The sequence below is a fragment of the Lethenteron reissneri genome, chromosome 2 (genome assembly GCF_015708825.2).
Source record: "Lethenteron reissneri isolate LAM-NWPU_2019-01 chromosome 2, ASM1570882v1, whole genome shotgun sequence".
NCBI classification, from domain to species: domain Eukaryota; kingdom Metazoa; phylum Chordata; class Hyperoartia; order Petromyzontiformes; family Petromyzontidae; genus Lethenteron; species Lethenteron reissneri.
In genome coordinates, this window is record NC_083780.1 from 11,849,931 (window position 1) to 11,876,994 (window position 27,064).

At 52.0% G+C, this 27,064-nt stretch overlaps 1 protein-coding gene across 1 annotated transcript; it reads right to left on the reverse strand.

Moving 5' to 3' along the window:
* Positions 1-135: 135 nt before the first annotated feature.
* Positions 136-27,064, reverse strand: LOC133343713 (fibroblast growth factor 4A-like). The gene is made up of 3 exons (XM_061553476.1): positions 26,028-27,064; positions 4,073-4,176; positions 136-1,115 (listed from the first exon to the last, which is right to left on the reverse strand). The coding sequence occupies exons 1-3, from the start codon at positions 26,554-26,556 to the stop codon at positions 939-941; spliced, it is 810 nt and encodes a 269-aa protein (XP_061409460.1). The 5' UTR covers positions 26,557-27,064; the 3' UTR covers positions 136-938.

The window sequence follows — 27,064 nt, forward strand, 5'->3', positions numbered from 1 at the left end:
AGCAGCCGTCCTCAGGTGAAGAACAGGTCTGTCGGAAAGACAGCGTCTTCAGACGGCTGCTTGCGTTGTGGCCACAACGTCGTGAGAATTGTATTATTTTATTATGTTTTATTTTTATTATTGTATTATCTCCCTTCTACGTGACTTTACCGAAAGAACAAAGAAGATGAATCCCTGCAGTCACGAAAGCTTTAAATCGAAATTTAACAATCCCATCTTTGAAAAAGGCCAACACCGATGGCATTGACGATGACCCGAGTATGTAGCGTGCGTTCCGCAGACAACATTTATTCGCTGTCATCTCGACTTCCCGTACACATCGCTCGACAAAAAAAAAATCACTCGTCCCTCTCTCTCTCTGTCTGTGTCTGTGTCTCTCTCCTCGTCGCTTCTCTTCGCAGCTCGGTTCGTCTTCCCTCGACGCCAGAACTCTGTCCGCCGCGGGACCGTCGCGCTGGGCGTCACCTCCGCCCTCTTTCCGGAAAGGACTTCGAGTTATTTCCTTCGCAGAGTCCAAGCGGCCCCCGAGAGCTTCACCCGCACGTGCCGGGGCACGACAAGCGATGGGTTTCAGATCCTCCGGATTTCAGTTCCTGGATTTCAGATCCTGGATTTCAATTCTTGGATTTCAGGTCCTGGATTTCAGCTCCTGGATTTCAGATTCTGCGTTGAAATTATTGGATTTCAGATCCATGGATCTCTTGGATTTCAGTTTCCGGAATAAAATTCCTGGATTTCAGATTCTGGGTTTCAGATCCCCTGGATTTTCAAATTCCGTCGATTTCAGATCCTGGATGTAAGATTCCAACAAAACGAATATTCGCGACGCAGCGTGGAGAGGCTGTGCGGTTGGTTTCCAACCTCCACCGTGATCATCATCAGCAGCGTCGTCGCCATCATCATCATGACCATCATCAACATCGTCATCGCCACCCGCGTCATATCCTGGGCAGGAAGTGCGTCACGCTCATGCGAGGAGACACCTTGCTGCCACGCTTAGTCCTGCCGCCCTTGTTGAGAGCGATGTACATGCCCGGGTAGGCGTCCGACTCGTACGAGTTGTAGTTGTTGGGGAGCAGGTGCTCCCGGAACTTGCACTCCGTGCCGAACTTATCCTGAGAAAGGTGGAGGGGGGGGGAGGCGGTAGGGGATAAGGGAGGGGGAGCGAGAGAGTGAGCGAGAGAGAGAGTGAGCGAGAGAGAGAGCGAGCGAGCGAGCGAAAGAGTGAGCTAGAGGGGGGGGGGTTTACATAAAGCCAAGTAAAAAAAAATTACGAAATGATGAACGAAGCAAAGTGCCGAATACACCGAGCATCTTCTTGTTTCCACTGATCGTAAAAAAAAGAGAGAAAGAGGACGACGGTACGGTCATCACGAGGGACCGTGATGCTCGCCGCTCGTTTGCAGAGGTCCGCGGTTGTGTTCCGGCAGGCCGACCTGGTTAATACTGCTTGATGTGTTTGTTAAAAATATATATACATGTTGTTAATAATACTACACCGCCATCTGCTTCTTCACTCACAGTGGACGTTCAACATCACGTGGCGTCGTTCGTAAGAGCAGGAGCATCGTGCGCATCGAGTGCACCGGCTCGCGTCGCGCTCCGAATCTGACAACCTTGACCCGATCGGGGAAATCGCTTGGCGGCAGCCACCTCCACGGAGCCGGGGAGTCGAACCCAGGGCCCCCCTTTTTGGTGTCACCCACGGCGCCCCCCCCCCCGTCCCCCCCGCCTGATCGCCGACGCTAAGATCCCGACGGCTCACGCGAAGGCGCCATCCTTCCCTCCCCTTTCTCCCTCCCTCCCTCCCGTCCCTCCCTTCCCATCCCCTCCCTTCCACCCCCCCCTCACTCCCTTACCTCCCTCCCTTCCACCCTCCCTCCCCTCCCATGCCTCCCTCCCCTCCCTCCCACCCACCCTCCTCCCCTCCCTCCTCCCTCCACCCTCCCTCCCTCCCTCCCACCCACCCTCACTCCCTTCCACCCACCCTCCCTCCCCTCCCACCCTCCCCTCCCTCCCCCTCTCTCCCGCGCGCGAGGCACCGTGCGCGCTGCTGCTGCACCAGCTGACCTCACGTCACCGCGTGCCTTGAGAGAGGCAGGGCGCTATTTTAACGGCGCCCATCTGTCAGGATCATGTTAAAAGCGAGAGAGGTTTTTGAAAATGTCGCCGGCCAGGCTGGTGCAAGAAGGACAGACGACGCAAGCGGCTCTGGTCGGGGTGGTGGTACGGGCTCTGGGGGGGGGCGGAGTGGGAGGCTCATAATGGCCGTGTCGCGTTATAGACACTGAGCCAGAACTGCCGAGATCCTGGGTTCGAGCACTGGGTCTGGCTGTTTACGCTGGAGTCTCTGTCGCTTTCTCACGGAAGGTTCGCGATGGCTGCGTCACAGACTCTGGGTCATCCACCGCTGAGATCTCGGGGTTCAAGGCCTGGCTCTGGGTGGTGTCTAGTTCTCTCTCTCTCGCAGGGTTCACAATGGCTGTGTTACAGACACATAGCTGGAATTGCTGAGATCCAGGGTTCAAACTCTGGGTGTGGGTTTCTCGCTCTCTCGCTGTCTCTCTCTCACTCTCTGAAGGGGCTCGTGATGGCCGTGTCAGAGACATTGATCTGGCGCCGTTGCAATCGTGGGTCCGAGCCCTGGGTCTGGGTGTTTACCGCAAGTTTCTCTCTCGCTCTCTCTCTCTCACACAGGGTTCATCATGGCCGTGTCAGAGACACTGAGCAGGGATTTTAGAGATCTCGACTAAACGGGTTTCTCAGGTGTCCTGAGTTGATGACAATAGCCTGGTCATCAATGGCTGGACACACACACAAATCAATCACCATCACACTAAACGTGGGGTTTCACTGGATTTAGCTGCATTGCAGACGTTGAAAGGACGGGTGAGTGCTGGAGGTCGTGGGTTCGATCCCGACCCTGACGCCTGCTGCTGTATATTTGGAGTTCGCGTGGATTTTTTCCCTGGCTCCTCCGGTTTTTCCCTCCACATTTATAAGCATCATCACACGGTCAGAGTGTTTGGCTGCTATACATTTCCACGTGATAAGCCGCTATCATTTGCGGCCTGGTCGCTTCTGATAATGAGCGAATTGTTCCGAGGGCCTTACCTGGTGGTTGTGTTTGAGTCATCGAGTGAGTGGATGAGTGGACGAGTGGACGAGTAGCTGAGCGGATGGGTGGTTGAGCGAGTGAGCGGTCGATTGTTTCGCGGCTGAGTAGATTGTGCAAGTTGGCTACACGTGTAAGCAGTATAGTACTATAGTAATAAAGCAAGTGTAGAATCACTGAGCCGGCATTGATAGCTTGAAAGCTGTTAGCGTGGGGCCCTTGAAAGTGCGGGGCCCGTAGCTACTACACATGCAGCTACAACACGTGTAGTAGCTACTACACGTGTAGCAGCTACTACACGTGTAGTAGCTACATGTGGAGTAGCTACGGGCCCCGCACTTTCAAGGGCCCCGCGCTAAATGCTTTCAAGCTATCAATTCCGGTTCAGTGATTCTGCACTTGCTCTATTACTCTAGTACTATACTGCCTTCAACTTTAACGAACGACTCGGTGTTTAAGTTTAGCGATTTGTCGTATTATCTGGCTGCGTAGCAAATGAAAAAATACAATGACTTTACCGTGCAATCTTCTTGGTTCTTTCGGTAAAGTCACGAAGAAGGGAAATAATAAAATAAAATAAATTACATTCTGACACTGTCTTTCCGACAGACCTGTTCTTCACCTGAGGACGGCTGCTTGCGTTGTGGCCGAAACGTTGTGAGAATTGTTTTATCATGTTTTATTTTTATCATTTTATTATTTCCCTTCTACGTGACTTTAGCGAAAAAAAAACCAAGAAGATGAATCCCTGCAGTCACGAAAGCTTTAAATCGAAATTTTACCGTGCAAGTTAAACATTTATGTATTTTAATATTTACGTGTTTTTTTATTTTTTTATTTCGGGCACCTTTATAACATCATGCTACAGGCCCCGCACTCGCTTCATCCGGCACGGGGGGGGGGGATGGGGGGGCGAGTCGTCGAGGTGGACACGCGTGTGGTGGTTGTGAGCCTTACCGCTGCGTACATCTTCCCACGTGCGTTCATCGCCACGAATCGCCCGCCCTTCACGCCGAACATGCTCACCACGCCTCGCTCCACCGTGGATATCTCCAGGACACCTACGTCACAAACACGCGCGCACGCCACGTACAGGCAGGGGTACACGCGCTGTTAGCGAGCGCCTATTAAGGGCGGAACGGAGAGCGAGAGGGGGGCGGTGATGGCGGGCACCACGGGCTGTGAGCTAATGCGCTCCCCCCCGCCCAGCCCATTCCATGATTCATAATTCATTGTTTGGCTCGCATCGAGTAACCAAAACGTCGTTGTGTCGTACACCCTCCTCCACCCGACGCATGGATATAGTTGTCACGGGAATCACTTATTTAAGATTTAAGATTCCTATATGTTGAATGTGTGCACCTTCCGGCCAAAGTAAATTCCTTGTCTGTGCAAACTTTCATGGCGAATAAAACCCTTTCTGATTCTTATTTCTGATTCTGATCAAAACGGGGCCAAAGTGTTGCTGCAGCAGCAGCAGTAGCAGCAGCATCACCACCGGTGTGGCGCGTTTGTCCATCACGTGACAACTTTATTAATTGGCTGTGTCGGGTGGGGGAGGGGTGTACGACACACAAATTCCACTTGCACAAACCTGACCCAAAAATTAATTGCGAATGGTGATTTTTTTTTAATGGTAATATTGCTCGCGAAAGGCCTCCTGCTAAAATAACCGGTCACCAAAAAAACTACTTTTTGAAAAACGAATTCTCATCGGGCCCTCTGCCTATTGCGTCAACAAGCGCAGCCTCCGACTCCTATGCTCATCAAACATCTACCATGTGTTGTCTCTGGCCTCACCATCCACGTGCTAGGAAAGTGGCCCATTGCCCGAAACGTCACCGCCTGTTACGTATCTAATTTTCGGGACGCACCCCCCCACGCTGCGGTAGTGACGTTGACGCGTTGGGTCGTTCCTCGAGGCTCTCCCAACCCCCCCCCCCCCCCCGTGTTCCCATTGGACGGCGATAACGCAGCCTGGCCCAGTGCCACTGGCACCCCCCCCCCCCCATCCAACACCCCACACTGAGCCCGGCGCAGGATTCTACCCACGACCCCAACGCTCGTTACGTAAGTCAGGGCTCATCGCCCCGCGCAGCCAGAGATTATGCCACAGATTGCCAGCAACCAGAGATTACGCCACAGATTGCCAGCGACCAGAGATTACGCCACAGATTGCCAGCGACCAGAGATTAAGCCACAGATTGCCAGCAACCAGAGATTACGCCACAGATTGCCAGCGACCAGAGATTACGCCACAGATTGCCAGCGACCAGAGATTATGCCACAGATTGCCAGCGACCAGAGATTACGCCACAGATTGCCAGCGACCAGAGATTACGCCACAGATTGCCAGCGACCAGAGATTACGCCAAAGATTGCCAGCAACCAGAGATTACGCCACAGATTGCCAGCGACCAGAGATTACGCCACAGATTGCCCGCGACCAGAGATTATGCCACAGATTGCCAGCAACCAGAGATTATAACACAGATTGCCAGCGACCAGAGATTATAACACAGATTGCCAGCGACCAGAGATTACGCCACAGATTGCCCGCGACCAGAGATTATGCCACAGATTGCCAGCGACCAGAGATTATAACACAGATTGCCAGCGACCAGAGATTATAACACAGATTACCAGCGACCAGAGATTACGCCACAGATTGCCAGCAACCAGAGATTATGCCACAGATTGCCAGCAACCAGAGATTACGCCACAGATTGCCAGCAGCCAGAGATTATGCCACAGATTACCAGCAACCAGAGATTACACCACAGATTGCCAGCAGCCAGAGATTATAACACAGATTGCCAGCGACCAAAAATTATGCCACAGATTGTCAGCGACCAGAGATTAAGCCACAGATTGCCCACAACCAGAGTAACGCCATCGATTGCCCGCATCCAGAGATTACGCCACAGATTGCCAGCGACCAGAGATTACGCCACAGATTGCCAGCGACCAGAGATTACGCCACAGATTGTCAGCGACCAGAGATTACGCCACAGATTGCCCGCGACCAGAGATTACGCCACAGATAGCCAGCGACCAGAGATTAAGCCACAGATTACCAGCAACCAGAAATTACGCCACAGATTGCCAGCAACCAGAAATTAAGCCACAGATTGTCCGCAACCAAAGATTATGCCACAAATTGCCCGCAACCAAAGATTAAGCCACAGATTGCCCGCAACCAGAGATGGGGGGGGGGGGGGGTGTAAAGAAAACTCGTCTCGTCATCCAGAGAGTCCGGCGGGCCGTGTTGGCCCGCGCGCTCCCTCCAAGGCTTGGGCACCGAACGTCGAACATCAATTCTCGTGGACGACACCGAGAGGGCCCACAGACACGTGCCATCGTCACCAGCACCGTCGCAGTTCCTGTGATCACTGTTACATTGTCTTTATAGCTTTGTTTTGGTGAATTTGAGGACGGTTTGGTCTGGCCATGTTTGTTAGTTGTCGTACAGAGCGAGCCTGATAACTTTCATTTAAATTGTCTTACGGTTGTTATTGTTCGACTTGCATCCCACTGGGATTTTTAGCACGCAGCGTTGAAATGCGGTGGGTTTTTTTCTGGAAGACTTTGCTGTTTTTATCTGGATTTTTCTGTTTGCGTGTAGTCACTTTAAGATGTTTCTTGATCATGTTTTGTTTTGTTGCGGTTGCACCCGAGTCAAGAGCCGCATGGCTCACAGGGTTATATACAGTGAGGGAAAAAAGTATTTGATCCCCTGCTGATTTTGTACGTTTGCCCACTGACAAAGACATTATCAGTCTATCATTTTAATGGTAGGTTTATTTGAACAGTGAGAGACAGAATAACAACAACAAAATCCAGAAAAACGCATGTCAACAATTTTATAAATTGATTTGCATTTTAATTATGGAAATAAGTATTTGACCCCTCTGCAAGACATGACTTAGCACTTGGTGGCAAAACCCTTGTTGGCAATCCCAGAGGTCAGACGTTTCTTGTAGTTGGCCACCAGGTTTGCACGCATCTCAGAGGAGGGATTTTGTCCCACTCCTCTTTGCAGATCTTCTCCAAGTCATTAAGGTTTAGAGGCTGACGCTTGGCAACTCGAACCTTCAGCTCCCTCCACAGATTTTCTATGCGATTAAGGTCACGGTGCACAACGCGCTCGCACGTACACCGAAGTTTTGCACACCTCATCCCGTTGTCACGTTCCGAGGGGGAAAAAGGCGCAGCCCCTGAAAGTGCCCGCCCGCGGCTCTGCTGATGGAAGGGCCTCCGCTTGAGCGGAGCTCTCGAGAGTCCACTCTCGTCGAGTGTATTTGGCCTACTCTTTTAACGCCAATGAAGACGGTGGAAGCGCCCACACTATACCCCACCACGAACTGCCTGCCCATCGACTGTAGTGAGGCCACGTTGTTGCTGTGCCGCTGGAAGAGCAGAGGAGGCTTGTGTTGCGACCGACGCTTCGTGTTTTATTTCGATTTAAAGCTTTCGTGACTGCAGGGATTCATCTGCTTGGTTCTTTCGGTAAAGTCACGTAGAAGGAAAATAATAAAATAATAAAAAACCTAATAAAATTATTCTCTTTCGATTTAAAGCTTTCGTGACTGCAGGGATTCATCATCTTGGTTCTTTCTGTAAAGTCACGTAGAAGGAAAATAATAAAATAATAAAAAAACATAATAAAATAATTCTCTTTCGATTTAAAGCTTTCGTGACTGCAGGGATTCATCATCTTGGTTCTTTCGGTAAAGTCACGTAGAAGGAAAATAATAAAATAATAAAAATAAAACATAATAAAATAATTCTCACGACGTTTCGGCCACAACGCAAGCAGCCGTCTTTAGGTGGAGAACAGGTCTGTCGAGAAGGCAGAGTCTGAATGCCTTCTCGACAGACGTGTTCTCCGAAACGTCGTGAGAATTATTTTATTATGTTTTATTTTTATTATTTTATTATTTTCCTTCTACGTGACTTTACCGAAAGAACCAAGAAGCTTCGTGGTTTCTTTTATTATATAATACACTGGTCAACACACTTTTTTCTGGCATAAGGTATTCCAACGCTTTTAAGGCAATTGTGGGGTGCTGATTCCAAATCTGGCATCAGTTTTTGTCCATCACATCAGGTTTTTGAGATATCAAATATTGTATTTTCAATAAAAACTGCAGAAGAAAAATATAAAATAAATGTGGATATCTTCATAAAATGATATTATAAACACACTATCCTAAAAAATACAGCACCATATTTTAACACTAAAGCAGTCACTGACTGGCAACAACTTGCAATCATAAGTGACAGAGTTAATTTCGGGTAAAACCAATGAAAATGGGGTATGCCGATAGCATCAAAATGAGATGTGATAGAGCAAATCTGAGATCAGATTTGGAATCAGCACCCTGAAATTAGTCTAAAACAGCTGCAAAAAAGTCCAGGCCAGAAAAAAATGTTTTTTTTTGTTGACCAGTGTTATTAAATCCTTTATATTAAGTTCACTTGCTTGCTTGCTTGCGCGCTTACGACCGTGCAAATCTTTCGGTCGTTTTTAACCCACTTCCCGTGATCCAATCGAGCTGACATTTTGCACACAGACTCGTTGTGCACGACAATTTATTTTCGTGAAATTTTTTTTCCAAAATTTTCCACTTTTTAGAAAAAATAAAATTCATATTTAATTTAAAATACCAATGTGATAAAAATGAAACTCTTACTCAAGAAAAACAGAAATGGATAATAAAATAAAACCGATGCCACGCATATAAAGGATTTATAGTGAAAAACTTTGTTTTAACGGGTTAATTCTTTTTTTCTACCTACGTGACTCTACCGAAAGAACCAGAGAGAATGGATTCCTGCAGTCACGAAAGCTTCAAATCGAGATTGCGGTGGGAGGGGTTGAGAGCCCTGCCCCGTTGTTTGATCGCCTGCCACGCCGGGGACATGGAGTCCAAACGGCGCCCTCTGGATGTGCACGTCCAGTGCGCTGCTGACCAACGACACCGCGGCGTTCGACTGGATCGGCAACGGGTTTCTTGCAAAGGACACTTTGACGACGAAATTCTACAATTAACACCGGTATTTGATACAGATTTTTTTGCTGTGACAGCTTCACCTGAAGACGGAAGCTTGTGTTGCCTCGAAACGTCGTGATTTTATTGTTTTATTATTTATTAATTTTAATTTAATTTTTTACCTACGTGACTTTGCCGAAAGAACTAAGAGTACGGGTCCTTGCAGTCACGAAAGCTTCAAATCTAGAACCGGTATATTGTTTTGTAATGGAAGTTCATTCTCGTGGAGAGAGAGAAATAAATGGCGAGGACGACTCAGAGATGCGAGGAGAAACCACAGACGCGGAGCGGGAACGGCAGCGCGCCGGCGCTACCAACGATTTCCCAAGCTCTGCAGACCTCCGCTTATCTTAAAATTCCTTCAGCAGCCAATTCACAAATATTTCTACATGCGGGAGGAAATCGAAGCGCCCGGTAAAAAAATGTCAATCCACGCGTTGAGAAGGGGACAACACTCTATCCCACACAGATGGAACAGGTGGAGTCCACATTTTGCCGTCCTGTCTTCTCCTGGCGATCGACGCCGATGGACAAGAAGTCACGTGACATCGCTGTGCGGTGATCTGCCAACCCTCTCTGCTGCCTCCACAGTTGCTGGATCGCAGGCAACCTGCGTGGCTCAGCGTGGCAGAAACCTCGAGAACCCGATAGAAGATTCAGCGCCACGCTGCATACGAGAGGCGGACACTCAAAGAGAGCCGTACGAATGGTTTCACAAACCCGCTTGTTCTTCTTAGCGCCACATCAGGCGGCCAGCAAGGTGTGGGCATTTCGCCGTGTGATCCACCGACCCTTGCCTCCAAATAAGATAGGTCACAGACGTTGTGAGTGCAAAACCACACCTGGTGGCAGATGAGCGATTGATGAATATTGTCTGACCCCTCGGCCTAAAGGTCAAAGGGTCAACTCTCTCTCTTCTAAACCTCAAACTGTGTTCCCGTTCAAATGGGCATTAAGGCAATGGAGCTCATGTCCTGTTTGCAGCCCTGAGCCGGTGGTGGAAATTCCACATTCCTATGGCGAGGACTAAGAGCCTACATTTGTGGGAAGCCGGGGGGTCAGAGATACCGATCCAGCACTGCTGAGACCCTGGGTTCTAAGCCGGGATTCAGCCACTCCTGATGAAACCGGCAATCTCAAGTGCGGCGAGTTTGACGGTCTCAAACCGGTCGCCAATAACCGCTGCACACACAAACATCGGATCCAATTCGTCTCTGCGCTTAATGTGTCTGAACGCCGAGCTCTGAGACTGATGTCGGTCTCCTCCTCGAATCGGTCTACAACCCACTGTCGGTCTCGCTCCCCATGCACTCCTCCACCACCCTGCACACCACGTGTCCCACCCATCACCACCACCACCACTAACCACCACTTCCTCCTATTCCCAACCTCCAAATTGGTTAACCCGTACCCTGCCGTAATATTTCTAACATCATCTGATGATTTGACGACAACGTGGTGGGAGAGTCCTTACTGCCACATTGAGATGTTGGGCCAACTCCACAACAAGAGAGTTTGGCTTCATGTTGGACGATGGTAAATTGTTTTGGTGCTGCTCATGATGACGATGATGCTAAATATGCTGCTGATGATGACGATGGCGTTGCTGTTTGCTGATGATGCTGTTGCTGCTGCTGTGGCTTCAACAGCTGTAGATGATGATGCTGTTGCTGCTGACGACGACAATGACGATTGAGACAATGCTGCTATCTTTGCTGCTGCTACTGCCGCTGAAGATGATTTAATATTTTACAAAGCGATTGAAATTCCACATTCCTATGGCGGGGTCAGCTCTGTCTCTCTGTCGCGACTTCACACACAGGCCGGCTGATCGAGTGGCTTGGCCCTGTAAATAAGTTCGACACCTGTTCCCTGACCCTGCGTGTGCCCGAGTTCTGGCCCCAACTTATAAACGCGTATTCTTAGATTTTAACAGGAGAGTCTCGTTCGTTAAATCTATCGAGCGTGCAGCGTGAATCATCCCAGCCGAGGTGACGCTTTATGCAACTCGAACTATGGGGCCGTAGGAGGAAGAGGAGGAACAGCAAAAACGACACGAACTTTCTCCCTCTCCTGAAGCCCGCTTGTTTGAAAAAAGAAAATGTTTTTTATAGAGGATGTTTAAAATTGCGTGCAGTAAATTTTAAATGTATCTTGTAATTTTATTGTTTGTTGCGGTTGCACCCGAATCAAGAGCCGAATGGCTCAACAGGGTAAAACCAAATAAATTAAACTGAAAACTGAAACTGTCGTGTCCAGCGGCAGATCTCGACACTGGCACCTTCAAACATCGCGCCGCCGCCATCATGCGCAAGAATAGAATCAAACAATTGTGGGGGGAGTAGGGGGGGGGAGGTGGGTAACTACCAGAGGTCGCAAACGGGTTTTGATTCCTTACCCGTACCCGGCCGCACCAGGGTCGCAAATGGGTACCCCGTACCCGTACCCGGCCGGGTACGGGTACCCGTTCCCTACCCGTACCCTACCCGAAATGAGTGACAAACGGTTACTCACCAGTGACTCACGGCCTACCCGTACCCGTACCCGGCCGCACCAGGGTCGCAAACGGCTACCCGTACCCGGCCGGGTACGGGTATCGGGTACCCGGTTGCGACCTCTGTTAACTACTGCATCTTCAGGCACAAAGGCAATGAAGTCACCCTCCTGGCCCGATGAACTTTTATTTTGACTTCCTGCGAATGCGTCCAGTGGGCAGGGCGCTCTGCCACGTGGCGCTGCTACGAGGTGGAATTTTAGCTCTCGTTGAACGGGTGGCGGGGCTGGGTTCTGGGTCGACGTCACGCGCCCGCTCAGCCAATGAGCGCACGCGCTTTTTGTCGTCTCGTGAAATCTCGACAGAGTTCGCTGGTGGGTATTCTTAGTTTTTTTCCGGTAAAGTCACGTTGTAAAATAAAAATAAAATAAAAATCACGACGTTTCGGAGGCAACACAAGCCTCCGTCTTCAGGTGGAACCGTCACAGCACGATAGCTGTATCAAGTATGAGAAATTCCAAGAAAACAGTCCTTGTATATTTCGATTTAAAGCTTTTGTGACTGCGGGGATTCATCTTCTTGGTTCTTTCGGTAAAGTCACGTAGAATGGAAATTATAAAATACGTGACTTTACCGAAAGAACTAAGAAGATGAGTCCTTGTATATTTCCTTTTATTAATTAAAATTTAACTTTTTTACCTACGTGACTTTACCGAAAAAAACCTAAGAATAAGAATCCTTGCAGTCACGAAAGCTTCAAATCTAGAATTCGCAGGTGGGGTTGAGGCCTCCTCCAATTGGCTGGATTGTGACACCGCGCGCAGCGTCACCGCTGACACAGGCGGAAAAACAAACACAAATGTATTTATAGATTTGAAGCTTTCGTGACTGCAAGGATTCATATTCTTAGGTTTTTTCGGTAAAGTCACGTAGGTAAAACATTAAAATTAATAAAAGTAAAATAAAATAAAAATCACGACGTTTCGGAGGCAACACAAGCTTCCGTCTTCAGGTGGAACCGTCACAGCCACGACAGCTGTATCAAGTAAATGAGAGATTGCAGGAGCTACCACTCCGTATATATAATTGTTGGAGAGGGAGGAAGGGCCAAGTAAAGCACACTTTTTATTCATATGGTAAGGTGAGGCTTAAGAGGGTGAGCCTTTGTTATGGAGAGGTACGGTTTGTGACTCAACCTGTGACAAGGAGAAAACAACTGAACATAGTAAACCTGTAACAGTTGTCTGTCAAATAAGATTGAAGCTTGTGTTGCCTCCGAAACGTCGTGATTTTTATTTTATTTGACTTTTATTAATTTTAATGTTTTACCTACGTGACTTTACCGAAAAAACTTAAGAATATAAACACAAATGTAACCCACGATGCAGGTGCTCACTTCGAGACGTGCATTGTGGCTTTGTGGCTGTTCGCCTTTTGCCGTTGGTCTCTGGGCTGACACCGATGGCGAGATTAGGGGGCCGTCCATAAATGACGTCACGCGATTTTGTAAGATTTTTGACCCCCCCCCCCTTTCGTCACAAAAAGTCAGACCGCCCCCCCCTAAAATATGACGTCACAAAGCTCTGCCCCCCCGCCCCCAAAAATTAAACATGCTTCAAATCGCTTTAAACTATTGTCATTGTAGTGCGTATTTAATGTGGCGCTGCACTCTGATGTTGTAGGAGAAAACATTTATTAAAGCGTCTATTTAATTAATTAGAACGTGTTGTCTATATTTATTTAAAGTTGCGCATTTTGATGTGACGTCACATTTCTCAACCCCCCCCCCCCCTCGTCATACATCGTCACAAATGTCTGACCCCCCACCCCCCTAGGTGCGTGACGTCATTTATGGACGGCCCCAAAGACAATGCCATACATAATCAGAGCGTGTTCGTTTGCATTTTCGCTACAAACACCGCGTGTGTGGTTACTGCAGTAACTTGAGTCCTTGGTTTGAAGCTTTCGTGACTGCAGGAATCCATACGCTTTGGTTCTTTCGGTAAAGTCACGTGGGTAGAAAATAAAATAATAAAATAAATCTCGACGTTTCGGGCGCAACACAAGCGTCCGTCATCAGGTGGGAAAGCATGGTCTGCTGCAGAGGTCGCAAACGGGTTTTGATTCCTTACCCGTACCCGGCCGCACCAGGGTCGCAAACGGGTACCCGATTCCCGTACCCTACCCGATACCCGGCTACCCGTACCCGGCCGGGTATCGGGTAGGGTACGGGTACCCGATTGCGACCTCTGGGATGAAGCCATGTTGCAGGCGCGGGTGGGTTGATTCTAGGAACTTGAATTGTGAGAAGAGACACGACGTTGGGAAATGAGTGACAAACGGTGACTCACCAGTGACTCACGGCCTACCCGTACCCGTACCCGGCCGCACCAGGGTCGCAAACGGCTACCCGTACCCGTACCCGGCCGGGTACGGGTAGCCGGGTATCGGGTAGGGTACGGGTATCGGGTACCCGATTGCGACCTCTGGTCTGCTGCTGATTAAGACTGTTTTACACCCATTTCAAACCATTTTTAAAACAGTCTGCATCAGCAGCAGATCACGCTTTTCCACCTGATGGCAGACGCTTGTGTTGCGCCCGAAACGTCGTGATTAATTTTATGTTCTACCCACGTGACTTTACCGAAAGAACCATAGAGTTATGGATCCCTGCAGTCACGAAAGCTTCAAATCTAGATTGGTAATTAATATACTTAACAACCTGGTCATTATTGGCGTCTTGCTGTCTCGTAGAAGGTAGTGCACCACCCTGTATCACGAAGCGGCCTGTGGTCTGGTCAAGTCGGGCAGGCGGGTGGGGTGGGTGGTGGGGGTCGTTATGCGTAAACCCCTTTGTCAATCCACTGCTGGATGAAGGCCTCCACACTCGATGTCGGTCATGGAGGTCGATTGACCATACTTCACCTAAGCTGGTCGGATGAATAAATACCCAACGTGGAAGTCTCGTGCCGCCGCGTGTTAAGAGAACGGCCCGTGGAAGTTGACGTCACAGATCTACTTCTGAGGTCACCTTCAATTGCCTCTCATCCACATCACATGACACTGCAGCTTCTCACGTGCGCTGCTGTGGAGGTGTCGACTGCCTGCCCCTGATTACAGAGATGCCCATAGACTTACTAAACAATCCATGTACTCACACAGAGACCCGTAGACTCACACAGAGAGCCGTAGACTCACACAGAGACCCATAGACTCACATAGAGACCCATAGACTCATACAGAGACCCATAGACTCACACAAATCCATCGACTCACACAGAGGCCCGTAGACTCACACAGATACCCGTAGACTCACACAGAGAACCATAGACTCACACAAATCCATAGACTCACAAAGAGACCCACAGACTCACACAGAGACCCACAGACTCACACAGAGACCCGTAGACTCACACAAATCCATAGACTCACAAAGATACCCACAGACTCACACAGAGACCCACAGACTCACACAGAGACCCGTAGACTCACACAGAGACCCACAGACTCACACAGAGACCCATAGACTCACACAGAGACCCATAGACTCACACAGAGGCCCGTAGACTCACACAGAGGCCCGTAGACTCACACAGAGACCCGTAGACTCACACAGAGACCCACAAACTCACACAGAGACCCACAGACTTACACAGAAACCCACAAACTCACACAGAGACCCACAGACTCACACAGAGACCCGTAGACTCACACAGAGACCAGTAGACTCACAGAAACTCAACTAGCTGTACACGAGGCCGATTCAAGAGCCATCGTTTCTCATACCAGGCCGGGCGCTGCTGCTTCTGTTGGCCACCACGCTGTAGGGCAGCGTCCCAGTTTGCTCCACCTCGTGATTCATATTGCGATTTCTAAATTTGCGCGTGAATATCGACCGCTGTATTTATACATCCCTCCGAATATCCGCTCGGCAAGGACGCTCCAGTGCGTGTATTTGCAGACCCTCATTTTTCACGACTTATTTTTACACTTTTTTTTTGTTGGCAAATGCAGACGGGTTGAGAGAAAACGTTCGCTTGGCTCGGCGATGATGGCGATGATGGTGACGATGATGGCGATGATGGTGATGATGATGGCGATGGTAGTGGTGGAGGAGGGCTACTGATGAACATTGACATCATCCTCTACACGACGATTTGACCCAACATTAGCTCATTACGAATCGCGACTAACTGATCGTGAAAGTCCATGCGTAAGATGATGATGATGTCGATGATGTCGATGATGATGACGATGATGGAGCACCGGTGGTCGAGAGCAGCTCGGAGTGGCAGTCAAAGGCACGGGAAGACAACTCGGGATTGGCCCCGAGGGGAGGCGACGAAGAGAACGCGGAGGCAGGAGAGGTGCCCTGCACCGCACCACTGCCTCCGTCGATTACGCTCAGAGAGACCGACCTCGCCACACAAATGTGGAACTTCCATCATTACAACGGGTGTGTCCCCTCGTGCACAGCGCCAGCGCTGTGGTTGTCTCTCTGCACGGGGGGGGTTTCCCTCCTTCGCCACTCACGAAGCCAAACCCTCGCCGCCGATGTAATTCGTGGCTACCTATCCCCGGCGTAGCGGCGGCAGCCCTCCCGGGTTCGTGGGTTTGGGACTCGTCCCTCCGTGGTGGCCGAATTGTGACACGCGGGCTGCAATGTCACATGCTGCTCCCTAAATACACGGGGCGGGCGGGCGGGCGAGTGGCCGCCGATTGACGGGCGAGTGGATGAGTTTCCTGTCCGTCGCCTCATTAGGTAATTATAGAGGGTGGGCGGGCGGGGGGGGGGGCTGGGGGGGAGGCTGGGGGACGAGCGACCTCGCTAGGGCCGCGGGAACGAAATCCGCCGAGAGCGCGCGGTCAAAGTCAAGAGGTCAAAGGTCAAGAGGTCACCCGCCTGGCTCCTGCGAGGCCGCACCTCGGGGCGCTCAGCAGCGGTGCTGGGATCTCCCCCTCGTGTTGTTGTTGTTGCTGTTGTTGTTGTTGTTGTCAAGGTTGCCTAGGTAGGGTGCGAAAGAAGTTCAACATACATGCATGCCGACTGAAACGTCGTGTCTGCTCTGCTCCCGCAGTTGTTTAATAAATAGTACTCGCATTTATTTATTTGTCGTTACGAGACCACACCGTGAGTGGAGTCACGCTACACTGAGTCACGAGTCACGTGGTGAGGGACAGCGAACAGCGAACCCCGCACCGGGTGGTGCACTGCTCTCTGCGGGAGCTGTCTTGGTCATGTGACCATGGTGAGTGCGTGGGTCTCTATGCGAGTGAGTGGGTTTCTTGTGCGAGTCTGTGGGTCTCTTGTGTGAGAATGTGGGTATCTGTGTGAGTCTGTGGGTCTCTGTGTGAGTCTGTGGGTCTCTTGTATGAGTCTGTGGGTCGCTGTGTGAGTCTGTGGGTCTCTGTGTGTCTGTGTGTCTCTGTGTCAGTCTGTGGCTCTCTGTGTGAGTCTGTGGGTCTCTGTGCCAGTCTGTGGCTCTCTGTGTGAGTCTGTGGGTCTCTGTGTGAGTCTGTGGCTCTCTGTGTGAGTCTGTGGCTCTCTGTGTGAGTCCGTGGCTCTGTGTGTGAGTCTGTGCGTCTCTGTGTGAGTCTGTGGGTCTCTGTGTGAGTCTGTGGGTCTCTGTGTGAGTCTGTGGCTCTCTGTGTGAGTCTGTGGGTCTCTGTGAGTCTGTGGCTCTCTGTGTGAGTCCGAGGCCCTCTCTGCCGTGGGTGCCAGGACCGGTTATTTCGAGGGCACTCGCCACTGATGTCAACCGTGAGCGGGGAATGCAACTCAGGGTGCTGGATTCGTAGCGCAGCGCGCCAACTGCAGCGCCACCCCTCCCTTAGGGCGTTGCTCATCACTCGCTTGAATTAAAAACAGTCGTGTGACTCAGGCTGAGGCTTTCCCGGATTATTACAGGACTGCGATTATTATTATTATCATCATCATTATTATTACCGCGCGGTATTCCTTACTTGGCACCCACCGTAGGAACGTGGAATTTCCACCAGCGGCTTCGGCCTCGGCCAATGGAGGTTTATCGCCGGCCACTCAGTCATTGGCCAGAGCGGCGGAGAAGCGAACAAACGTCAATCGTGCGTGAGTCATCGATCCCGCTTTAGATTAAGTGATTCATTGATGCGCTTCAAATCACAAGTTTAAACAAGAAACATAAAAAGAGGAGGCCCGGCTAGCCGCACAGAGGTCAGAGGGCAGGGGGCTGGTGCGGGATGAGAGAATGGGTCCCAATTCGGGTCTCAGGCACTGCCTGTGATTAAGCTGTGTCGTGAGTTGGTGGTGGTCTCAGCACAGGAGCCAATGACTGACGTAGAGACCCATAGACATACATAGAGACCAATAGACATAGACCCATAGACTCATATAGAGACCCATATACTCACATGGGAACTCATAGACTCAAATAGAGACCCATAGACTCACATAAAGACCAATAGACATAGACCCATAGACTCATATAGAGACCCATAGACTCACATGGAAACTCATATACTCACATAGAGACCCATAGACTCACATAGGGACCAATAAACATAGACCCATAGACTCATATAGAGACTCATAGACTCACATAGAGACCCGTAGACTTACACTGTGCTCACACAGAGACCCACAGACTCCCATAGACACCCATAGACTCACATAGAGACCCATAGACTCACATAGAGAGTCATAGACTCCCATAAACACCCATAGACTCACATAGAGACCCATAGACTCCCATAAACACCCATAGACTCACATAGAGACACGTAGACTCACATAGAGACTCATAGACTCACATAGAGACCCACAGACTCCCATAGACACCCATAGACTCCCATAAATACCCATAGACTCACATAGAGACACGTAGACTCACATAGAGACTCATAGACTCACATAGAGACTCACAGACACCCATAGACACCCATAGACTCCCATAGACACTCATAGACTCACATAGAGACACGTAGACTCACATATTTATGCGAGTGGGGGAAGCAAAGTCGTAGGCGACAATCGGAACCCACTCTTTCTTTGATCGCCGCTTCGCCGAGGTCGTCCCCCGCGTCAAACTCAAGTCGCCGCGTCCAACCATCACCGCGATAGCGACGCGTGTGGCCGGGCGGAGGCCATCAAAGTCGCCGCACCTGAGACATCCCAGAGCAGTGGCGTCTCCCCCTCTCCCCCTCCCCACCACCTCCCCCCCCACCACCTCTCCCCCTCCCCACCACCTCTCCCCCCACTGGGGTCCCCTCCCGCGTGCTCCCAGTCGCCACCTCCCCGTGGAGGTGATGACGATAGCTCACCGTGGCCCAACAGGTGGCACGCGTGACGCCTGAGAGATCCTCACGCGATAAATTCCGGGGGTGGTGGCGGTGGTGGTGTGGGTGGGGTGGTTGTGGTGGTGGTGGGGTGGTGGTGGTGGTGGTGTGGTGGGGTGATGGGGTTGTGGTAGTGGTGGTGGTGGTGGTGGTGGGGTGGGTGGTGGGATGGTGGCGGTGGTGGTGGTCGTGGTGTAGTGGGTGGTGGGTGGTGGTGGGGTGGTGGTGTGGTGGGGTGGAGGAGTGGTGGGGTGGTGGTGGTGGTGTGGTGATGGTGATGTTGGTGGTGTTGTTGGTGGTGGTGGGGTGGTGGTGATCGGGTGGTGTGGGAGGTTTAGCGACCGACCCACGCGGGGCCGAGTGGCGAGGGGGCGAGGGGCACCCCGAGTCCCGGCACGTGGCGCGCAGTCCGAGCCGTGTTTGTGGGCACACACGGAGCGGCCTTGGGGAGGAGGCGCGCGCCGATGAGAGACGGGGAGGCGGGCGGGGTTGGTTTCGGGTTGGGTTTGGGTTTGTGGGTGGGTGGGTGGTTTGGTGAGTAGGTGAGTGGGTCGTTTGGGTGGGTTGGTGGGTTGGTGGGTGGGTGGTTTGGTGGGTAGGTAGGCGGGTTGGGTTGGTGGGTGGGTGGACAGGGTTGGTGGGTGGGTGGTTTGGGTCGGTTGGTGGTTGGGTGGTTTGGGTGGGTTGGGGGGTTGGTGGGTGGGTTGGGTTGGTGGGTGGATGGGCGGGTTGGTGGGTGGGTGGTTTGGGTGGGTTGGTGGGTTGTTGGGTGAGTGGTTTGGTGGGTAAGTGAGTGGGCGGGTTGGTGGGTGGGTGGTTTGGTAGGTAGGTAAGTGGGTGATTTGGTGGGTAGGTGGGTAGGCGCGTGAATGCTGTGCTCGTGGGTGAGAGATCAAGTTAGTGGGAGGGTGAAAGAGTATAGGTGAGTGAGAAAGTGTGTGGGTGAGTGGTCGGATAGAAGAGTGAGCGTGCGGCTGAGTGAGTGGTTAGGTGGATGAGTGGATGAATGGGTGGATAAACGGGTGGTTAGGCGAGTGGGTGGGTGGATAGATGGGTGAGTTCGATCGAGGGTGAGTGGTTGGATAGAACAGTGAGCGAGTGGTAGAGTGAGCGGGTGGGTGAATTCATGAATAGGTGGACATAAGATTGACATGTGAGAGGGCAGGTGAGCGAATACATGGGTGGATAAGCAAGGTTGGTGTTGATTATTGTTACAAGAGCTTGGAGGTGAAATGAGACCACGAAGACGAGGTGAGTGGATCAGTGCAAGGGAAGAAGCAGCAGGAGTAGCGAGTGCGATGACCTGCAAGTGTGGTGAGTGGGTGACTGGGTGGGTGGTTGGGTGGGTGAGTGACCTGCAGTCTGGTGGTGGCGGTGGTGGCTGAACACATTCAATAGCCAGGCACAGACCGAATTCTCGCTCAAGTGTTAGAGACAATCAGCGAGTGAAGTTCACCGGGGAACAGTATTCACGGTCGGGGCGATGCGAGAAGAGTGATTGAGGTTTGTGACCGCGAGAGTGACCGTGGGTGTGGTGAGAAGGGGAGATGCGGGGTTGGTGGTGGAGGAGGGGAGGGGAGAGGGGGAGGGTTGGAGATGTAACGGGAGACGGTGTTGTGCAGTAATTCGTTACTGTAATCGGATTACGCACTGCGAGCGTGTTCCTGGTAATCCGGGAGCGGCACTGTTTTTTAACGGCTCGCAATCGGATGTCGCGATGTGTGCGCACGCGTGCGCGCAGGTGCACCGGTGGAGGGAGGAGAGAGGATGAAGAGGGAGGAGGAGGAAGGAGGGAGGAGGAGGGAGGAGGAAGGAGGAGGAGGGAGGAGGAGGAAGGAGGAGGAGGGAGGAGGAGGAGGAGGAGGAGGAGGAGGAGGGAGGAGGAGAGGAGGATAGGGAGGGGGAAGGAGGAGGAGGGAGGAGGAGGGAGGAGGAGGGAGGAGGAGGAGAGTAGGAGGAGGAGGGAGGAGGGAGGAGGGAGGAGGAGGAGAGAGGAGGAGGCGGGAGGGAGGAGGAGGAGGGAGGACGAGGGAGTAGGAGGAGGAGAGAGGAGGAGGAGAGGGAGGGGGAGGAGGAGGAGGGAGGAGAAGGAGGGAAGAGAGAGGAGGAGAAGGGAGGAGGATGAGAGGAAGGAGGAGGAGGGAGGAGGGAGGGGGAGGAGGAGGAGGGAGGAGGAGAGGGAGGACGAGGGAGGAGGGAGGGGGGGAGGAGGAGGAGGTGTGAGTGTGCGCTATGAGAATAGGAGAGGCAGGAGAGGGGATACGGAGATTGGAGATGGGGCTGGGAGGGAGGGAGGAAGGGAGAGCGCGTCTTGACATTCTTAGCGGTCTCAAAGAGCTGAGTTGAGGATCCAAAATTGAACATGCCTCGTGTGTGTGTGTGCGTGTGTGTAGGTGTGTGTGCGTGTGTGTAGGTGTGTGTTTGTGTGTGTAGGTGTGTGTGCGTGTGTGTAGGTGTGTGTGTGTAGGTGTGTGTGCGTGTGTGTAGGTGTATGTGTAGGGGTGTGTGTGTAGGAGTGTGTGTAGGTGTGTGTGTAGGTGTGTGTGTGTAGGTGTGTGTGTGTGTGTGTAGGTGTGTGTGTGTGTGTGTAGGTGTGTGTGTGCGTGTGTAGGTGTGTGCGTGTGTGTAGGTGTGTGTGCGTGTGTGTAGGTGTGTGTGCGTGTGTGTAGGTGTGTGCGTGTGTGTAGGTTCGTGTGTGCGTGTGTGCAGGTGTGTGTGTGTGTAGGTATGTGTGTGTGCGTGTGTGTAGGTGTGTGTGTAGGTGTGTGTATAGGTGTGTGTAGGTGTGTGCGCGTGTGTAGGGGTGTGTGTGTAAGTGGGGGTGTGTAAGTGTAGGTGTGTGCGCGGGTGTGTGTTTGTAGGTGTGCGCGTGTGTGTAGGTGTGTGTGTGTACGCACATCTATGTGTAGGGGTGTGTGCAAGTATTTTGTGTGTGTGTGTAAGTGTGCGTGGGTCTGTTAATGTGTGGGTGTGCACTTTGCCCCAATAGCCTATTTAGACTATTCGGGGAATCTTTGCTTCCACGTGTAGGTATATGCGTGTGTCTGTGTGCGACATTGCGTCCGTGTGCACGTGTTCACTATGTGTTTGTGTCAGAGTGTATGCCTCATGGGGAGCAGTAGTGTAGCGGGTAGCGGGTAGCGCGCTGCGCTACGAACCTGGCGACCCGGGTTCGATTCCCGCTCACGGCCAACACCCAGTGACGATTATCTGAAACGGTCCTGGGCCTCCCCTAGGTCGACTCAGCCTCAAATGAGTACCTGGTGCGGTGTGTAAACATCGCCACTGGGGAGACAAAGGCGGCCGGGCGTGGTGTTAGCCACCCCACCCCCTCGTGTACCGTGCCGGCCTTCATAGGTGCTCGCTAACAGCACTTGCCTCAAACAGTCTGTTCAGGTTATACGGGGGATCTTTGTCTGTTTTTGTGTTTGACTTAATAGGTGCTCGCTATACAGCACTTGCCCCAGCAGTCCCTTAAGGCTACACGGGGGATCTTTGTCTGTTTTTGTGTTGACTTCATAGGTGCTCGCTAACAGCACTTGCCCCAAAAGTCTGTTAAGGCTACACGGGGGATCTTTGTCTGTTTTTGTGTTGACTTCATAGGTGCTCGCTAACAGCACTTGCCCCAGCAGTCCCTTAAGGCTACACGGAGAGGGGGGGAATCTTTGTATTTGTGGGGAGCGGTGGCGCAATGGTGAGCGCACCGCGCTGCGAACCCGGCCAGCCGAGTTCAACTCCCGCTCGTGGCACGAGAACCTCCCCCCCCCCCCCCACGGTGCAGTGTGCAGTAAACATCAGCACTGGGGAGACAAAGGCGGCCGGGCGTGGTGTTTGCCGCCCTCACGCATCCACCGTGCCGATCCATCCAATCATCGTTTGCCCGCAAAACAACAACAACCCTTGCCCCAATATGCTGTGAAAGCTATCGATGGTGGGGGCCTTTGTCTTTATCTTCGTAGCTACCGCCTAAACACTCCACTCCGCCGCTCTCTCTCTCTCTGTGTGCATTGGTGTGGCCAATTTGTTTCCTTATTGCCTCTTCCCATTCCTCCACCTCTCCCCCCACACACACCCACACGCGCATTAGGGGGGGAGGGGGGGCCGAATCCGTGGACTCCACCGTGGCTCGAGGCCGTCCACGATGTGAATCGCGTGACCCTCGAGATCTGCCGTGACACCGACTCGGGGAAAGTCGCCTGCGACCAGCAAGCAACCCTGGCATCATCTTCTGGCACCATGGGCAACTCGGGCTGCCAGACGACGATGACGACGACGATGTCTTTCAAGAAGTAGTTCGTCCGGTGGATGGACTGGTCACCGGCATGGGAATGTGGAATTTGTTCCCACTACTGGTTCAGGGGGACCGCTAAAACTGAGATAACCACTTGCTCGCTTGAGACGGGGCTTGATGGGGGGGGGGGGGGTTGAGCTTTTGCGTGCACGTGCTAATAAAATATTTTTTTAAATGCCATTCAATCTGTCAAATAATTACGGGGAGCGGTGGCGCTTCGGTTAGCGCGCCGCGCTACGAACGCCGTCGTCTCGAGTTCGAGACAAAGGTTCACTCGCGGTGGTGACTGACGCGTGGTTGGTCTTTGCTCTGAGCCGCGGTCGAATCAAATCGCTCTACGAACTCGCATCCGGCTCGCTTCAGTATCGACCGACACAGAGACCCATAGACTCACGCAGAGACCCATAGACTCGCACAGAGACACATAGACTCACGCAGAGACCCATAGACTCGCACAGAGACCCATAGACTCACACAGAGACCCATAGACTCACACAGAGACCCATAGACTCACACAAAGACCCACGGTCTCAAGCAGAGACCCATAGACTCGAACAGAGACCCATAGACTCACAGAGACCCATAGACTCACACAGAAACCCATAGACTCACACAGAGACCCATAGACTCACGCAGAGACCCACAGACTCACGCAGAGACCCACAGACTCGCACAGAGACCCATAGACTCACACAGAGACCCATAGACTCACACTGAGACCCATAGCCTCTGGCAGAGACCCATAAACTCGCACAGAGACCCAAAGACTCACGCAGCGACCCATAGACTCGCACAGAGTCCCATAGCCTCACGCAGGGACCCATAGACTCACGTAGAAAGCCACAGCCTCGTACAGGGACCCATAGACAAAGAAACCCAGACTCATACAGAGACCCACAGACTCACGTAGAAACCCACAGCCTGATATAGGCCCCATAGACACAGAGACCCATAGACACAGAGACACACAGACTCACGTAGAAATCCACAGACTCACGCAGCGACCCACAGACTCACGCAGCGACCCATAGACTCACAGAGACCCACAGACTCACACAGAAACCCACAGCCTCATACAGGGACTCATAGACACAGAGACCCATAGACTCATACAGAAACCCATAGACCCCAATTAGTGACTCTCAAATGCACATGGCCACTAATTTTGTGCAATGTTTGAAATGCAGTCGCATTTAGAGACCGCTATATTGATCTACAATGTGTTTTACGAAGTGCACCTTGCTCAAGTTCTTGTAGAAGAAGTATTGCTTCTGTTCATGTCAGACGTTTGCAAGTTGCATGATCAGCAACATCATCATCAATATTATCATCATCATCATCAATATCACCTCCTCCTTAATCACGAACCGCTCACTCTCGGCATGCAGAGGCACAGCCATTGAAGCTCACCGCTCCGTGTTTAGTGCACTAACCGTGCGATAACAACCACCACCATCATATTTAGAATCACCATCATCATCATCATCGCCGTTACCAGCCGTGGTCAATCCACTGCTGGATGAAGGTTTCCTCCCTCCCAAGTCACCGCCGCCTCTCGCGCGGCGATCCGCCCGTCACCGCTCTACACACGAGGAGCGACGATTCCGTTCCCTCGTCGCTCCGTACTCCTCCACGGTGGTCCCGACATCGTCCAGGACACGCCGCATTCCTCGCCTGCCGCACTCCGTTAATGATTCTCGACCACCCGAGTCTCTTCTGGACGTGACGACGCGTCTCCCTGCCCAAGCCCCACTCGTTTATTGTCGCTGCTGTTGTTGTATCAGCACTGCGGGTGATGATGATGCCATTCGCCCGCGTGTCATTCCAAGCGTGCGTCTCCGCGCAATTCCTTGGTGCATTTGTCAATTGTTGCTCCATATATGTTGCCCATGACCGTGTTGATGATCCACGTGTCAAAGCAGACGACACCTGCTGTGATACCCCCACTGCCTGCAACACCGTCACTGCTACCATCACCACAACTAGCATAACCGATAACAGCAACAATGCCAAGCACTACCACCAAAATGACCACTTCAATCACCACCACAACAACAATGAGCACCTCAATGGCCATCGCCACTGTCGCCAGTACCACCTCAAATCACCACCGCAATAACCACCTAAACCATCACCACTACCATCATCACCACCACCACCACAATGACCATCTCAATGAGCATCACTACTATCGCCAGCGCCACCTCAATCACCACCACCACAATCACCACCATCACCGCCATTACCATCACCATGACCATCACAATGATCACTACTATCAACAGCACCACATCATTCACCACAGTCAATACCTCAATCACCACTACCACCATCACAATGACCACATCAATCACCACCTCAATCACCACCACCATCACAACAACCATACCAATCACCACCTTCACCATCACAATAACCACATCATTCACCACCACAATCACCACCTCAATCACCACCACCATCACAATAACCACAACAATCACCACCTCGACCATCACCACCACCATCACAATAACCACATCATTCACCACCACAATCACCACCTCAATCACCACCACCATCACAATAACCACATCATTCACCACCACAATCACCACCTCAATCACCCCCTCAATCACCATCACAATGGTCACATCAATCACCACCTCAATCACGACCACCACCATCACAATAACCACAACAATCACCACCTCGACCATCACCACCACCACCACCACAATGGCCACCATCCACGTGCACCACGCGCCCGCCACTCACTGTATGGGCTCTCGCTGTGCACGCCGCTGATTTTGCCTTCGGCCGTGACCTGCAGGTGGAAGCCGATACCCACGTTGCAATAGAGCCTCCTCAACCTCTTGATGACCCCGCCCAGGTAGGCCGCTCCACTCTCCCGTGACCTCAGGGGTGTCACGTGAAGTCCAAACGCCAGGCCGAGACCCCCGAACGGTCCCAGACCCCCGAGGCCGACTCCCTGGCCGCTCCTGGCCACCGGGGTCCCCCAGAATCCACCAGGCTGCTGGGATAGCGACCTCGAGGAGGCTGCCTGCTGCTGCTGCTGCTGCCCCGTGGGATTCCATGGTCTGGCTCGCTCTGGCGGGGCCACGTGGAGGCGACGGACCAGCACCGGGGTCGACGGGGGTCTTCTGGGAAGGCCCTCGGAAGAAGCCAGCAGCAAGACCTGCAGGATGAGCCACCATCGCTCCAGCGAGCGGCAGCGTGATGGCATCGTCACCATCACGGCCATCATCATCATCGTCGCCGCCGCTACAACCGCCATCATCGCCATCACCAGCACCGCCACCCTTCTGTGATCCAGTCTCCAAAAGCTGTCCCTCGCTCGCCGCCTGTTGCTGCTGCTGCTGTTTAAAACTTATGACGGTGGGTTATTACGCCCTGGTAAATGTCATTCGTTGACCACGTGCTATTAATAATTATATCTGAAATAAATTAGACGTATAACGTGTAACAATGAACAATCAACGAATCAACTTGGATTTTCAGTATCTTCTGTTATCCAAAAACAAAAACCTCCAAGACTCTTCTTTGCTCTTAGTATTCTTATTATTATTTGTTGCTGCTGCTGATGATGATGAAGATGGATAAGGCGCCCTTATCTCGAAGCAGTTCAAATGGCAGGCGGGTTATCTCCGAGCGGTCATGATGAGGATCCGTCTCCCTCCTCCACTCGCAGCGACCTCGGGATCGAACCTCGCGCGCGAAGAACCTCCTCGCTCAGCCTCGTCATGGGGCACACGGCGCATCCCACCGGGTGCGAATGGGAGGCCCCTCCCGTG